The sequence below is a fragment of the Puntigrus tetrazona genome, chromosome 20 (assembly GCF_018831695.1).
Source record: "Puntigrus tetrazona isolate hp1 chromosome 20, ASM1883169v1, whole genome shotgun sequence".
Taxonomy (NCBI): domain Eukaryota; kingdom Metazoa; phylum Chordata; class Actinopteri; order Cypriniformes; family Cyprinidae; genus Puntigrus; species Puntigrus tetrazona.
In genome coordinates this window covers 21,411,241-21,428,762 of record NC_056718.1, presented here as the reverse complement: position 1 = coordinate 21,428,762, position 17,522 = coordinate 21,411,241, and the positions used below count along the sequence as shown (strand labels likewise).

The 17,522-nt window shown below is 40.7% G+C and overlaps 1 protein-coding gene across 4 annotated transcripts; it reads right to left on the bottom strand.

Moving 5' to 3' along the window:
- Positions 1-1,622: 1,622 nt before the first annotated feature.
- Positions 1,623-13,902, bottom strand: tfap2b (transcription factor AP-2 beta). 4 transcript variants are annotated; one of them, XM_043220446.1, is made up of 7 exons: positions 13,748-13,902; positions 11,006-11,461; positions 9,904-9,961; positions 8,306-8,546; positions 7,904-8,022; positions 7,257-7,398; positions 1,623-3,615 (listed from the first exon to the last, which is right to left on the bottom strand). In XM_043220446.1, the coding sequence occupies exons 1-7, from the start codon at positions 13,826-13,828 to the stop codon at positions 3,318-3,320; spliced, it is 1,395 nt and encodes a 464-aa protein (XP_043076381.1). In that variant the 5' UTR covers positions 13,829-13,902; the 3' UTR covers positions 1,623-3,317. The 4 variants fall into 4 exon arrangements, with proteins under 4 accessions (XP_043076381.1, XP_043076382.1, XP_043076383.1 ...); XM_043220447.1 differs by having other exon boundaries at positions 8,306-8,525; XM_043220448.1 differs by lacking the exon at positions 13,748-13,902 and adding an exon at positions 11,977-12,461.
- Positions 13,903-17,522: the final 3,620 nt, after the last annotated feature.

Below are 17,522 nucleotides of genomic sequence, written 5' to 3'. Positions count from 1 at the left end.
CGCCCTCTCATCCCAGAAAAAAAAATATGATAGAAAAGACAGTTTCCACCACAAGGTTTAAACCTTTCGTCTTAGGACGACTGCACCACCTCAAACCGATTCAGTCATGAAGACGATCAAACTGATTTTTATTTGATATTTTACTCCTCCCTCTTTTGATCATGAGGTAATTAAACAGATTTTTAATGACCGATAATTAAACTTTTAGTTACATAGGTCTATGTCCTACTCCAAACCAGCCATGGATTGGTTGCATCTTTGTATAAAAGAATTTAAAAAGGTTTCAGTTGTTTGATAAAATCGCGGAGTTGGGTCTTATTAGCAGTTAGAGCCCATAGGGCATATTTTATATTTATGCTTTGAAAAAAAAAACTTGCCCGCTTATTTCAAATCTTTATTATTTAAAAAATAACATATCAATAATTATCGAGTATAAAAGCACCGATATTATTGGTTTGGCCTTATGGGTTTTTGTTGTAGCGTATCGTATTTTTCTTTTTCTTTTAGAGGTAATGAGAACCGAGTTCGAGGGAAGGATGAAAGATCTCGGCTTGTGTTGTTTCAAGTCCCGTGGGTGAGAGCGAGGCTAGTCTTTTTTTCTGCTGAAGAGAAATCTGTGAATCTCGCGGAGATCCACGTCGCTCGCGGACATGCGGGTGCTGCACCTGGGTCACAATACTTCACGCATGACGAGTCACGCGACGGAACCCGCGGGCCACGCGCTCCTCCGCATTAAACACACCAGCGCGAGCTGATGCGCGCGGGGACTCGCGGGGGTCTGACCTGCGGCCGGGATATGAGTTCACTTTACCGCCGCGACCGCGAACACGCGCCTTCAAGGGATCGTTTTCGATAAATTCGGGCGTTCTTTGCTTGCCTTGAGACGAGACGGGAAGATGCGGGATCGCTGTTCTCGTTTCCGTTTGTCATTTCCGAGTTTTGTTCATTTCCGTTCTGCTGATTGCGTTACAAGTCGGCGTGATGATGAAAACATTACGAGATGTTTACGTAGGCTGATAATATTTAGAATAATGTTAGATGCATATCGGTCTTTGCGTGAGAGATTTTTACATTTTGACAGTAGCTTAAATCCTTGCCGCTAATCAACAAAGTTTTAATGGTCTGTACTGTCGTAAAATATTTCAATACTATCACCACTGACATGCAATGTATTTATTTTTCATATTATTATTATTGGCCCTGCTTCTGCTCTGTTACTTGAATTAATAAAATGTTAGAAAAAAATAGGCTAAAGGTAAATAAGATAGTTATTTCTGTCTTTATAAAGAAAAATGTGTTTTTATTTGAGGAAGAATTTAGGAGTTTATGATTACATTTATTTATTACCTTTGATTATACAAAAACTAATGATATTAGGCTACTATTGTCTTGAAATAATGCCTATGAGGTAGCATGTTGCCTGACTTCTTGCCTATCTAAAAATCTACTTTTCAGATAAAATAATTGCATGGACTAATGGTATATCATTACGTAAACGCCTTATTTATTTGGTCATTAATTTTAGGTAGGCTATTCGAAATTTAGGCACTTTTTTTTTTATTAAAATTGCTTTTGGAAATGTTTCGTGCGCGTAGACCACGTTAACACGACACAGCAACAACTACAATAAAACACACGATTTATTCTTATTTCGAGGTAAATGAAAATCACCAGACAAGAACCAACTTCTAGCCTTCACCACATAACACCGTATCTATGAAACAAAAAATACAAGATGCTATCTAAAACAAGCGTTCACCCACGCACAGAGACAGTCACAGATAGACGACCCAGTCTATTCCTATGTACAAACGCCCATTAAATTAAGCATAAATAAATATATACAAACATAAATAAAAGAACCTTCCTCACACAGTTAACCAAATATTAACTTTGACAGACAGGCCATAATCCAGCTTGCGGAACTGAGAAAGTGCGCACTCCCGAGCGCGGAAAGGCTGCGCGTGGCCGTGTTCCAGCACGCGCGGTCACCTCAGTTCTATGCGGCCTACGAGAAAGCGCACGAATTCCGGGACCCTTTTTATGTCTATTTTCAAGAGTCATTTTTTTTTCGGTCAAAGCAAGCTTCCATTCAGCTGATGTAGGGTTGTAAAACCAATAAACAATATTTAGGCCATAAAATGTGTTTTCTTTGTTGATTTAGCTCTGTGTAAATGTCAGCATATATTAAAAAAATACATAAACAACAGATGGATTATCAGTGAAATAGTTGATTCAGTTGGTCGGCTAAGATGATTGCCATGTCGAAAGTAACTTAACTGAAAATGTCCTCACATTTTCACAACCAAATAGCCAAGACAGCACAAGCAATAGCAGTTTCAAACACAAAGAAATACAACCAAAAATACAAAATCCCCCTGTTCATTTAGTAGACAAGCTCTTTTGAATATTGCCAAAGGTGTTTCGAAGCATATGTTAAATCTCAGTGTTTTTAAATCTCGGCTTGTAATCTTTATATCAATAATCAGACTGAGAACTTAATTTGTAATGAATTGCTGCGTTTATGTAAGGTAAATGTGTATTTTATGGGCTGTCAGACGGTGAATCTTTGTCATAAATCATACTGGATGTAACATCTGTGATCGATTGTAACGTAAATAGCACGATGCTTGTTGCAGCATAAATAGTTGCACATTTACAGCCTATTTTGTTAACACTCAATTTCATCGTACCGCCTGTATTACTAAATGCAATAAAATCTCTTATATTTGAATATTCTGCCTCTTTGAAATCCACGTGGAGCGTATCTGTCATTGTGCAACCACTTTTAATGGACAGAAGATGATTGTTTTACTGTAGGTGTAGTTTTGGCGAAAGTTGCGTGGAGTGAACTTAATATCGCAAAACTCTGCACCTATAATATTTTGTAATAAGCATAATTAAATATAGTAGTTAAAAGTGTCTCCGCCGGTATCCCAAGCAAACCTGTCCTCCCGTGTGCTGGCCATTACACCGATGAACACTCAAATATTAGGTATCAGATTCATGAGCATGTGTGTAAAGGACAGCCTGCATCTAACATCATGTAAAATGTCATACTTTTGATACACAAAAACACACTCACAAACACTCCTTGAATATTTTCACACTCGCACACGAATGAGATGAAGATGGTGAACGTGTCACAGCAGACTCGTGTCCTCCAGTCTCTTTTAACGTATCGTTCCTTTCGTTTTCCCGTGATCTGTTGTCCACTTGCCACCTTCAACCCAGAATGTAAAACGCAATGTCATAAAACTAGAGTTTATAGAATCTCTGAACATGACTCGATTTCCTTGATATCGTATTTCCACAGTTCATTTCCTGTGTTTTTCCTCTTTCTCTCCAGCTCCTTTGGAGCCGTCTGCAGGTGTGTGTCGGTTGGGGGTGGGGTTGTTCAGGAACATCTTGTCGAGGCCTTTAAGGGCTTCAGTCAGGTAATTCTGCAAAGCCGTGAGGGCGGCGCAGATGGCAGGAGAGCCAAAACCGTGTGTGATGAAGCTAAAGTGTGACAGGCAGCTCTGGATTCCTGGCTCCAGGATGGGCGTGGGCCGAGAGTTTCCTAATGGAGTGCGATCTTGAGCCAACAGGTCTGTGAACTCCTTACACAATTGCCTAGGAAGAGAAGAGAGACGGGTGAAACCCAGAATTTTCCATCATCGATACAGAAGAAATACAACCAAATTTACAAAAGTGTTCTTTACTGGCATTGATGGTTCCATCAAGAATATTTCAAATAGTTCAACGTGTTCTAAAACACTTTGGGGAACCAAAATTAGTTATTAGTCATGGCCTTCATTTTTTAAGAAAATGATGAACTGATGAATAATGAACTGTAAACGTTTTAAAGATTTGGCTGTGAAATGTAAACTAAAACTGTATTTACTGGCTCTCAGATGGTGACTCTTACAATGAATGTAACACCTGTGATGGACTGAGGTATAACTAGCATGACACTTTACGCAAGAGAAACAAAAAGAGCTCACAATTTTTAGCTTCCATTATCAAAAACGATCCACACTTTCTAATAATAACAAACAATTCTTGCTAGAAGTGTCAGCCGCAGCTAACTATACAGGGTTTATTGGAGAGCAGTCTACGGATATTAAAACAAATGTATTTTTAAAATATCAGCATTAAAATCATTCTGATGGTACTGCGACTTTTAATGGGGTGAATGGCTGCTTCTTTCCCAAAACATTTATTTTAGAAGCAAGTTGTGTTGAGCAGATGCACAATTCCGCAAAAAAGGCATGGTTTGGTCAACAAATGCACGTGTATAGCGATGCACTAGAATTAAAGCCCGATCATACAAATTTGTATAACAATTTGTATGCTATTATTGCAAATCATTCATATTTTACAAGTTGCCAATTTGTATGAATGGCCCATATCTAACCACGCCCCTGAACCTAGGTGAGGTTGAGGATTTTGTGTCCCAACTACGGCTGGAACTGACGTCATCGGAGAAGGAATGCCATTTCAGAGCGGAAACAATTGATCAGATTTTGATTAAAGATGACCGTTTTTTCTTCAGTGTATTAACTTGCACGGATTGTTTATATTAGGACTAGCAATGTGCCATCAAAATAAATATTGCACATTTTGATTTCATTTAGACTTAATGTATTAGAGGTTACCCAGCAGACACAGGATGTTGATAGAACGTCAGGTTGACGTTGGACAGTTGGGTTACGGTTGAGAATAAAAATCTGGTTGACGTCAGTATTTGATGCCAATTTGACTTTGACTTAACATTGGATTTTGGACTTATGCTGTCCGATAAAATTGTTTATACTATATACTGTATTATATTATTAATGTTTAATATTATTGCGTTTATTGCAACCTCAAAACAACAAAATTTCAACATCAGCTGCTAACATTGAGACCAGATGTTGAATTAACATTGACATTGAATTTGGGACCGCTGGGTAATTTAAAGCTAATTGTATATTTCAAACACTCAGAAACAACAATGACTTATGTCTCACAATTAGTATTGATATAAAAGATAACGCTCCTGGGTGTTTGCACAAGGTGAACGGAGAAGCTATATTTTATTCCTTATTCCTTAGCAAAACAACTTTGACTTAACATGCCAATAAATGCACAACATTCTGTTAATGGGACAATGTGGGGTCTAGACATGCTCTGCCTACAGCAAGACTAGTCAGGTGGGTTTCAGGATCAATCCCACTAACTGTGTCCTATCCAATTGCTTTACCATCTACACAACTGTGATCCAATCAGAGAATGTCATGACATTTTTTCATGGCACATCAAGCATGACAAATTCTTCATTCACATTTATCAGAACATATATCAGAAAGGACGTGCTTGATCTTCAGTATCAGTTAAAGAAACGCGACCTGCTCGCTCATGGATTACAGCATACATTTTTCAAGAAATGAATTTAAGTCATAAGTTGAATTAAACAATCAAATGGAAAAGACATCAGCCATGATTCCATTAAAAAAAAAAAAAAAGAAGCCTTTCTGACTCCCAAAGAAGCTGAAAAGAACTGTCATTCTACTGCCATGGATATTCCTACTTATTTCTTTATATATAAATCTACATACTCTTTTAACTGAGTGTGAAATATTGATTATAAAAGGAGAACTCATACATAATATCAAAGCCACTGCATAACAACTCTGAAAACCCTCATCCATAAATTACAAACACTGTGACTTCAGCATTTGGACATTTATGATGAAATTGATAAAATGAAAAAAAAAAAAAGGGTGACATGTTATAGGCTCACAGAGATCAAACTAAAACAAAATATGATAAAATCGTTTGTTCATATCAGGCCCATGTTTGTCCATCTCGATATCTCACATAATGGTGATGTGCTTAAGATGCTCATAATTTTTTTGAGTAATAGAAAACACAGGTTCAAGCTTGCGATAGTTCAGTCGCTATGTGGTGTCTCTGGGAATCATGGGTAAAAGGCACGTTTCTTATACCCAACGACACTGCGAGCAAAAGGTCTCCAAAAATATGTTTCGTTAAAAGGCTGGCGTCTACTTTAAAATGAAACTCTCCAGTGTTCACTGTCCATACACATGAAGGAAAGAGAGAAGTTGAAATCCTCAGAGCAAAGCCTGCATATTTCTACTTCTGAGAGCAAAGCCCATCAATTAGAATAAAGCCATCAGTTTAACTTTCAGTCTTCTGGGAGAGCGTCTTTATCTGTCATTACTAGGGAATATTCCGTTCTCAGCATATTTCGCTTCCTGAAAGAGGCAGCGCTCTCAATATTCATGCTTTTCTTGCTTTGGGGAATCATATAGAAAAATACAGGCAGATATTTTAGCCATATGCCCAGATGGCCTGATAACATGGTCCTCCTAAAATCTGACCTCCACGCTTCTCTGAAACTATGAGTATTGTGACCAGTACACATCCAACAACCATACGAGTATCAATTTAAATCATATTATAATGTCTGAAACGTAAGGTTAATTAATTAAACGGACCATTTTACAAATGAAGAAAAACCATATTAAATTCGTATCTTTTTCAAAGCATGCATCCAAAACTGCTCGTGTCCCGTTTTAATGCTAGTACAACGCTTTGAGGTGCAATGCAAATAAGAATCTGAGCAAACGATCACACTTCAATCTTTAAAAGGTCATTTGTGACAAACAGTTCAAATGCCTCCAACTGGCAGCGTTGCAGAGCCCTGCTGCGGCATCTGCAGTTGTCTGGACTTGTCAGATTTTGACCCACATTCGCTCTCGCGTCTCAGAACCACAAACAGTCTTGTTGTCCAGTCGGGAGAGCGCGGCGCGCCTCTCTCTCATTCCAGAGCGACAGAACGCGAGAGCCCGAGGCGCGTGCAGGGGCGGGGGCGCGGGCTGACTGACGGGACTTTGACAGACAGACTGTGAAAGGAGAGGCGAGGGAGGAGGGATGACCTTAGGCAAAACTTCAAGGGGAAAGCTGGCACTTTAAGACTTGAAACATTTCACTTAAATATAATGAGTTTCTAGCTCGGTGCCAGGCTGAGATGGATAAGAGACGCGTGTTTCTGCCGGACCTGAACTGCCTCATTAGAAACCAGCTAAACGTGTCAAAACGCACCAGGCACTAAGCGGACAGCCATCAAAACGACAGTCCGTGATGGATTCGGCGTTCACCTCGAAATGTGGCTACGCATTTGTTCAGACCAGGGCGTCTATACCAGCTTCCAAAGAAAGCAACGAATGCGCGCAAATGTCAGTCACCGTGGCACGTCGCGTACGTACTTTGTGGCGAGCAGCATGTTCTTTCGCGAGTGCAGTTCGTTCGGATCCGTGTGCTGCCTGTTCAGATATTCAGACACGGCCTTTGTGGGAAATTCAGTTTCACAAATGTAGCCAAAGTCCCGAGCCAAATGAACAGCTTCTCCTGGAAATGAAAAATAAACACAATATGGTGAGATGGAATTACTCCACATCCTCGCTTAATATTTTTTATGCTAAATTGCGGCCGTAGCTGCAAACGAACTGGAGGGAGAGACAGCCTATTAAGCGAATGAAACATCGCGGTGCAGAAACAATCAGACGGTCACAACAATAATTATGTAAAATTAGCTTGCACTTGTTTAAAGCGTCGTTTTACCGCTTACGCATCTGTTAACTATTTGCACCGCCTAAGGAAAATAAATCAGATTAGAGAAACTCCCAAGGCAATGGTACGTTATCTAGCCTAACGTGTTCGTGAATTCACATTTTCATTTTAGGCTTAAATTGTAAAACTATTAGAGACCCACGATTAAACTGAAACTAAGTGCGTTAAAAAAATCGGGGCTTGTTTTCTATTATAATTGGCTATTGTTTTGTTTTTAACGGAAGGCCCTGAATTCTCAAACAAATATCTAAATGAGAAATAAGAATCAGATGTCCTGCTTTACCTTCTACTAGAGACGTCAGTAAAGTGACATTCGCTGCTTTGCGTCTCCCCGCGGGCAAATTCAAGCCGATTTTCTCCAGCTTTTCCCTCAGCGATCTACCGCCATTTTTCGACTTCGCCCTGAGGACGGCGAAGGCACAGTTAGAGACGTGTTTTATGACGGGGTCGGCAGCAAAGAAGCACAGTGGAAAAAAGTGAAATCTTCAAAAGGCAGACACGTTCAGACAGCAGCAATTCAACACCGTCCCCAAAAAAACAAACAAACAAGAAATTCGTTCAACGGCTAACGTGTTCGACTTCCGGTCGGAAACAGCAGACGTGGTCCTAACCCAGGTGTTAATAAAAAAATAAAAAATATGGCTTTTGTTTAATAACGTGGATGCTGATTTATCGATGCTCTCACCTCCGTAGCACCCCGCCAAGCAGAGAAGCGTTGAGGCACTCTGGCGGAGAGAGGCGCCGCTGGACCTCGCCAACCGTCACTTTGTATTTGGACGTGGAGCTAAGAAGCGACAGGCGGCCGGGAACCGAGCAGAAGACCTCGTTGACGTTCACGGAGATGCCGCCGATGAGGCCGTCTTTGTTCATCATCAGAGAAGCGACGCTCTTGTGCGGGACCGGAACTGCGCACACAGAAAATTGAGCTACGTATAATAAGACCTCTGGTTTTAGCACGGGCTTGAACATGAGCACCGGTTGCGTTCGCCTGACTCTGTAGCGGGAGGTGTTATTATTTTAAAATAATATTTAAGGCTAGTTACGGACAGCTGAGGCTTGCGGGAACGTTATGTAACGTGAAATCTTGGCACGTGAAAGCGCCGTGAGCTCGAGCCCTCGGCTGGCCCGGGTCACCCCGCACGCGCCCGCGGAGCTGCCGGCGCGCGCTCCTGCTTTCTCACGTTAATTCCGCGCGCGCAACAGAAAGAAAGCCAGAATTGCGCGGTATTTTCAATAACGTAACAGGCCATTTTATCCAAACAAGTTTATGTAACGACGACGGCGTTAAAGAATAAAGGCCTGGTTCAATTTGTGCTGCTAGCATTGCACTCAGAAATGCTTCCAGGCACTGCCGTTCAATTCAGTTACACCTTCCTGACAGCTTTTGTTTCCACGGTGACATTTTAGCGCCGTTTACAACGCTCGTTTATTATATTATCGATTGGCGATGGACACGTGCTAATAACATTAAGCACCTATTTTTCAAACCAGCCCCCTCCCCTCCACACGAACCCAAAAGCTGGCCGTCAAAGACGTCTACTAACTTAAGCGCTAATGGGGTAACGAGCGCTCGAGCCCGCGGAGGTCTCTACAGGGGATAATAGAGAAAACGAGCTCTAAACGAGCTCACGAGATCCGCGCTCAGAAAACCATCCATCACGGCGGCCACTTAAAGGCCGTCTCTTCTGGGAGGCCCGCGTTCCGTTAACTAAATTACCGGCGAACGTCCCTCATAACGGACAAATATTAACACGAGCCCGGGGAGTGCTGCTTGAGCTCTTACTGACTCCACGAGGGCTTTATCTCGGAGTAAATATGTCAAAAAAATTATACAAAGTGGTGCGCTATATAAAATCCGCGTCACTATTTTAATGATTAAAAGACAATAGACGGATGATAATAACTTTCTATAATAGACGATAAGTTGGTCGCTTGTTGGCTGAATAAATTATTTGTAGTAACACAAATAACGCATCGATTATAACGTTAATATGATTCTAAAAATACCCAATGGCCTCCAGTCCCACTTGCTTTAGCTCGTCGCCCAAGGTTAAGAAAATAGACAGGTGACATCATTTAAATACCAGATGTGGTTCTGCGCATGCGTGGAAAGGTGTGCCAAGGTGTGTTCACCTGAAATGACTTTTTGCCCTAAATCCACAGAACAGTAATTCCGTTCTACCGGCATTTGTCACCCCCCCAAAACCCAGTGATCGTTGAAAATGCGAAATGATCAAATAATTAAATACAGCACACGTTTCTTCCAGACATTTTTCAATTTACCTTTTTTAATGACTGACTGATCCAGGATGTTCATCCCGTTGTTTGCGTCCTCCATAGCCTGAAAAGGCAGCATAACGAGAAACCGTTTAACTTTTAAAACAAACGCTGCAAGCAAGTACAAAAATACAGATCACTTCAGAACAATTGTCTACTGTTTATACCAGTAGATTCCACCGGGGTCATTGACAAAAATATATAAATAAATAAATGAATAATCTAAATAAATAAAACTAATTTCCAGTCCAGGCTGATTTTTTTTAAATGCATTACTATTATATATTTATTATATTAATCCAAATATTAAACATCAGGAATTTGAAAATGTTTTTTTTTTTAATTAAGTTTAGGTCTCATACACATGTTTTCACTAACTAATTTCCATGTACGTTTTCTGAATTAATTTTCGATAGCATCGCCAAAAGTAACTGTATTTAATAATCTTTATACAAAATGTATTTCTTTATTAATATAAGCCTTATTCTATAATATAAGCCCAATCATTGTCCAGTCAGATGAACGCATAAACGCATAAATGAAATTTGATGTATGCAGAGATATATTGATTAAAAAAACAGATGGTTATAAATGTAAACTGAGCATGGCTTAACAGATTTAAGGTGAAGTTGTCCTTTTTATTGCAACAGTACTTTTAAGTTAAACAGCAGGCTTTTAAATATTATTTATAACGTTGAAATATAGTTTCAAAAAACAAAATGTGATTACAACCACAACATAACGCGTTTCTGGTAACAAGCAAGCCTTTAGGCTATTTATAACATCAAGCTCTACTAGAATTAGCCCACTAAACACTTGTGCTGATTCCGTTCACAGATAAAAACGAATTTGATAAAAATTTTGTAAATGTCAACAGGTCAGAAAATTACATAGAGCTACTGCAATCATTTAAAATGCAAAAAAAAATAAAAATGAAATCGTTAAAAAAATGCTGTTTCTACACTATATTTGACCCAAAGCTGGATCGAACAAAAACAACGTTTTTAGAAAAAAAATAAAAATAAACATGCTTAAATGATTTTTGCTCTGTGCAATTTCCATCCCGACAAAAGAAGTTATTTTCCAAGCCAAAACAAAAATAACCCACCTGCACATCCTCCATGCCGTGCGCCAGGCCGTGAAGGGACAGACCATCTCCCATCCCTGCCTCGAGCCCGTGATGCGTGGAGTGGAGCAGCACGTCTGGTCGGCGCACGGTGGAGTAGTCCCGCCGGGGGTCCAGACCCGAGAGCTGCGGTAAAGAGGCTCGAGGCTGCGGCAGTAAAGCTCCGCTCTCCGTGCCCACGTCCTGCCGCTGCCGGGAGCCCCACGGGTGCTGCTGGGACTGGTGAAGGGCGTTCAGAGAGTACGGGTCACTGACGTGTGAGTACGGGTCCTGGCTCTGGTGATACGGCAGCGGCTGGTACGGCGGCGGAAAGTACGGCGGTTGGAAGTCCGAGGAAGGCGTGTGGGAGAGCGGCGGGGCGCTGGAGTACGGACCCTGAGAGACCGAACCCAGCTGGGACAGTCTGGAACTGTGGCTCGGTACCCCGTCATGGCGGTCCTTCAAACGAGAAAACAATACAATCACAAACCAACCATTTGTTTTCAACCTTCTCGTTTTTAGAAATAAACTTTTTGGGTGCCACTGGAACGAACCAAGCGGCACCGAAAGAGCATTTAAAAGAGGGCATGGGCTGTACCCCGCATCGGCGGTGATCAAAGAAAGTGTAAAAGCTTTCAAAATAGTTGCATTTTCGTGCGTAGTAACTGAACAAAACATTTTTAAAACGCACGAACCCTCGCGAACATCAAGCATAGTTTTACCACAAATAAAGCCAAAAACGGATGCATTACTTTTACTAATTAAACCACAAAGTAACCATGGTTTTGCTACTTTAACCACAGTTAAACCATTGTATTTGTAACTCTGGTTAGCTACACAAATGCGCCCCAAAAAAATATCTACACTTCACGATAGACCCGTGGTTGATTTTCGTAACGTAAGCAAAACGCCGCATGTCACCTTTTCGGCACGCGGCTACAAGAAAGTATCTTTCTCGGCGTCCTCAGACTCACCGTGGAGGAATACGTGTGCACTAACATCTGGACGAAAAAACGCGAGCTCGTTCAGAGCAGAAGTACACGCGGCAACGCGACACACGCTCGCCTGAAGACAAAAAACGCGCTCCTTTCTCAACTCCTCATGACCGCGCGGAGCGAAAAACTTGATTTTTTTTTTCTTTCTCTTTCAGCTCAAACGGCTTCTCCCACACAGCCCCGTTCCTCCGGATCTCGGTTCCGTTCTTCCCGATCCGGCGCTCTGCTCCAGAGTGCGGTGCTCCGTCCGTCCGCCTCGCTACACCTCCTCAGAATAATTGTTATTCATGACTCCTCTAATATTGCGGGAATACTTAAAGCAGTGGGGAGCAGCGGAGCGTGAAGGCGCTGCTGCTGTAAGTGACGTTCATTCAGGAGGAGGAAACACTCGTGCTCTGTTTTATTCCCTCTCTGTTTGAGGTCCGGCATGCACGGGTCCGGACCTCTTTCCTTTTTGCCATTGTTGTCTTTTATGTTATTGTTGTGCGCGCACAGTTCATTTATCTCCAGCCAGAACAAACGAATCGCCGGAATCAGCTGCTTTGAACAGGCAGATGGACAGAGGCCTCATTCGCGAGCGCTACTCGCATACTTTTAATGTGCATTATAAACACGACATCGTAGTCACCGGAGCTATTAAGACTCTCAATAGCAAAACTAGATTCCACCATATAGGGCACTAATGTTAGACAGGCAAGTTTAGGCTAAATTATAAAAATAAGCACTTAAACGATAAAAAAAAATGTTATTTTGAGCCTGTGTACCGCAACTAAGCCCTTCCTATTCCAAACTTACCATAGTTTCCCATGCATGTGTGTTTAACCAGGCCCAGGTCTATGATAAACAAAAACATGAACTTCACGATAACACTATTGCACTTACCGCGGTTTAAATGAATTGTTAAGTTGCAACAATAAGCATAATTTTAGTTTAGTTTTTTGTTTTTGCACCGGGTGACAGTTTGAAGTCCTCCACTAATGGTGCCCCATTAAACAGCTCGTATAATGGTCGATTTCACGGACCGGGGTCGAAGTGTTTAATTACACGCGTGACGGTGACTGTGAGAGAAAAGCCATGTGTGACTCTCTGGGTCGGCATCCCGCGAGGCTTTTCCAAAAACCACCACGAGTCTCTCCCACGAGCTCGAGCTCATTCAGGGGAATCCACGGGACTCCCACGCGTGACACCGCGTCCTCTCCTTCTGTAGATGCCATACCCTTAATAATAAATCGATGGCAGGCTCTCAAGAAAATAACGCGAGAAGCTGCATATAAACCATGACATTTTCTCTTTTTTTTCCCTGTTATTTTTATGCTAACCCTTGCAGTTTTTAATTGCACCTCACATAAATACAAACAAAAAATAGATCATTAAAAAAATGATCATTTAAACGTGCCTCTTTTACCAATTCGTTTTTAAAACAAATTTTAGAATACATAAAAAAAAACTCTTCTGTAAACAAATAGCTGGTTTGAAAGGAAATCAAACAACCCGCTAAATCACTACATTGTTAATACAAAAATAAGCTATTGGGTAAAAACGAATTAGTATGAATAGGCCTACGACAAAATGCGTGTAAATAAAATATTTATAGTTAGATTTTTCCTTATTTAAATAACCAAAAAAACCCGCTATTGAACAAAACATATTAGAAATATATAAATATAGCAATACGACCGAATGCAGTTTTGATGTTGTATAAATCATTCAGTGAAAAAGCAGATGCGGATGCAGATTGTCTTCTCGTTACCTCGTATATATCTTCATACTTGACATTTTCCACCAGTTTCCACAGCATGTTCGCGCGCTGATCCCTGTATAACGAGTGCATTCATGTGAAGAGTGAAGATCTCAACTCTCTCTCTCTCTCTCTCTCTCTCTCTCCCTCTCTCCTCTCTCTCTCTTCTTACTCACTCACTCACAGAAAACGTAAAGCTTACAGAAAAATTCCCGATTCTCCTTTACGGTGTTTGTCTGCGTGTGTGCTGCAGAACGTCTAACGCTAAGTGTGTTGACTTTGAGCTGCATGCAAAGCCGCTTCGGGTGTGTGTGTGTGTGTGGGGTTCGCCGAGACCCCGGCTCCATCATCAACCGCAGAGACGAACAAACGCGGTCTGCCATTTTACGCGACGGAGTCGACTCGCGAGCGCGGGATTTAACGGGTTTCAAAACCACGCAACCTCAAATAACCAATAGCTCTGAGGGGGTGATCTCAAAAGTCGCTCGCGCGCGCATTTGGAAAAGGCGCTTGATGGGATGACGCGCGCAATTGTTTATTCGCTTAAGTGCAATCTCTCGGTACAGATCTCTCATTGCTTTAAGAAAAACATTACCTCAAAGACGCTCGCGAGAAAGCGAGGTCAGACAGGCGTCCAAAGCTGCCTCTTCTATAGGGATGCGGGGATGAGAAGCAGTCCATTGCGCCCCCTGCCGGCCATTCAGACGCACACTCTAACACTAAAAAGAAAGCTCGTTTTAAGGTTAGCTTGAAATAGAATAACCTAGCTTGTTTCGAGACCCTAAGCTGCTTCGTTACAGTAACCGCGATGCTTACAGTTTCTGACATCCTCAAGAACCACGGTCTCAATCCAGTTCAGCTCCAGCCCTGCTCCAACACACCTGTTTGGGACTGACCCTTCTCTTAGCCCCGCCCCTTGCCGTCTCAGAGAAGCTCCGAAAAAAGTTCCATAGAAACTGTTTTCGAATCAAACGTGATCGGGCGGGAAAACGCAAAGCGATTCATTCAGTCCAATGAACTGTGACGCAGCTAAGCATTTTAATCTTTGATTACTGAGAATCAGAACCGAGGCAGACACTCCTCACAGTTCATTGAAACGAAGACGAAAAATGGATCATCACGGTGAAAACGAAAACAAACAAAGAAACGTGCATTTACCTTAAAGCGAAGGAGGGATGTTTTTATAACTTTTTTTTTCCGAAGATGTATTTGGGAACTAGACCCGACGCATAGTTTTTCAGTGATTTAACTAGACAAAATTGCGTTTAAAATGCAAAAAACACAAATCCACCAAAAACTGACATCACGTCTAAAAGCAGATCCGAAAACTAAAAGCAAAAAAATACAATTAAATAAACAAACAAACAAATGAAAACAATAAACGAAAATACGGCTGATGTGAAATTATAAGCAAGTAATAATTACGACAGTTTTACTCGACCAAATATATATTTTTTGAGGTAGGTTTATTATTCATCAATTTAAAATCTTTCAAAAAAACTATAATTGTTGCTTTAAAAAATAATGAGTGAACGAGCACACGCTGATCTTTTGTGACAACATGCCCCAGTACCAAACACTTTCAAGCGTACTTCACGAAGGGAGCCTACCATTAGAATAGCTCTGCAACATGCAAACAATAAAACAATTGTGCATCTATATATATATATATATATATATATATATATATATATATATATATATATATATATATATATATATATATATATATATTAATTGTTATTAATAAACGTATAATTAAAATATTTAATCACTTAAATTATTTTATTCCATTTCATGTAATTAACTTCAGTGCTATAATTATTGGATTAAGTAAGAAATTCAACACTTACAATCTCCTATCCAAAAATTGGAGACTAATATATTTAAATACTAAATTAAATGATATTAGTATATACTAACATACTAAGTTGTAAGTATCCAGTGATGCAGTGTTTCTGTTTATGTAGAGCGTAACAATTCCCCCTTCCTGCACAAGAGGTCACTAGGTCACTAGAAATACACAGTTTACCAGTTTTCTTACCGAACTATGATTTGTATTGTCAACATTTCGCTACATGTCCTAATATTTTCCAGAATGATTTAAATCAGCAAAATGTGTACTGCGGGACATTTTTGTCTGAGACTAACGGAGCTCCCTCATCATGACCCAGTTTCTTGCCAGTTTCTCAGATCTGTTTCATTGGCCATTAAGATGCTGCCTGACGTATGGAAGAGTGAAAATAATCTGTGATTAATGTTTCAGCAGCCCCGCTGCCACAGAGAAAGTGCCAGAGCCACACACACACACACACACACACACTTACACGCTCACTCTGGGCATGTCTAGAGGCCATGACAGATGTCCAAACAGTTTGAGAGAAAGTAGGCTCATTCTGCACAGACTTTGATTAGAATTCAACATAATCACACATTAAAATTCTCACAGAACACAAAAACACACGAGCACACAGAGATTCTCATGCACACACACACACACACACACACACACACACACACACACACACACACACACACACACACACACACACACACAAGCACAAACGTCTCTGGCACCGCAAAAAAGTTTTGCCACATTTTTAAATCATAATAGCTCAGAATATTTAAAATAGATAGATTTAGATCGTTTTTTAAAACTAAAATTAAATGTGCATAAAAAATGTGAACACTTATATGCACAATACATTTAGTATGCAATTTTGACACGATGCGCGCGCGAGCTCAAGCATTACACGGGATGGCCACGAGATGGCGCGCGAGTAACGTGATAAATACACACACACAGTTTCTCCAGGAGACTTTCAGAAAAGGGAAGAAGTCTTCAGCGATGATCAACCAAGTCCAGGTGCTTCAGATTCTTACGGATTGTACTGTGACCTGCGCAAATAATAATCTTCACAAACACCTTTCTGATTGGATCAAAGCAACCAGTAAAATCCTAAACTAAAAATAAAATAATAAATACATCCGGGGAAGTCCTTACTGGAAAGTCTATTATTATTACGTTTTGCTAATTGGGCTATCATTGTCTAAATGCAATAAAAATGGATGGTATGGTCACTATAGGGAGCTAAGTAAAGGCGTTTGGACTCATTTTGATACTAATTCGAAAGTAATTCGAAAATAAGAATAATTCGAAAGTAAGAATAATTACAGCCTGTATGCTAACGTTAACATCTAGTGCAGCCTATGTGTGTAAGGATATATTTAGACCTTGGTTTTTATCTGAATAAACTTGTTGTCTATTATTTATGATAATTTAACTGGCTCGGAACAGCCTGACTTGATCGGTTGAGAAATAATTCACTCCGAAACCGGGTGTTTGTTTACACGGAATAAGCGCCAATTGTTTGGTTGCGAGTAGCCCGGCTTCTCCGCATTTTCCTCATGAGGACTTTTCATTTGCATTTTACTTTTTAAACTTGCAATTAATTACTCACCGCGTAAACTAGGTCGAGCCCGCGTCTCGGCGCATTACATTAAAGCGGAACTTTACGTATTGAACGTCACACAGGCATTAGAACTGCCCGGACCGATAAAACACGCTCGTGATCAATAAAACGCGCTAATTACGCGTCGAGGCTTCTCGGGCTTTCCTGAGATGGCGTTACTGGGATTGGCTATTTAGGCTGCGTTCGTTAACGTCGACTGGTCGCTGATTATTGAAAGTACTGAGATCAGACAGCGGTTTCCTCCAAAAAAAAAAAAAATTGAATATGAATGCGAATCGCTTTTATCTTGTGCAAAGCTTCGCATCGATCTGTCA

Bases quoted from the DNA above. Each gene is read 5' to 3' on its own strand.
- tfap2b (XM_043220446.1), bottom strand. From the start codon at position 13,828: ATGCACTCGTTATACAGGGATCAGCGCGCGAACATGCTGTGGAAACTG. The intron at 7,399-7,903 runs GTAAAGCAGGAC...TTTCATTTCCAG, and splicing joins ACTGACGTCTCTAGTAGAAG to GAGAAGCTGTTCATTTGGCT. The intron at 3,616-7,256 runs GTACGTACGCGA...TTCTCTTCCTAG, and splicing joins AACATGCTGCTCGCCACAAA to GCAATTGTGTAAGGAGTTCA.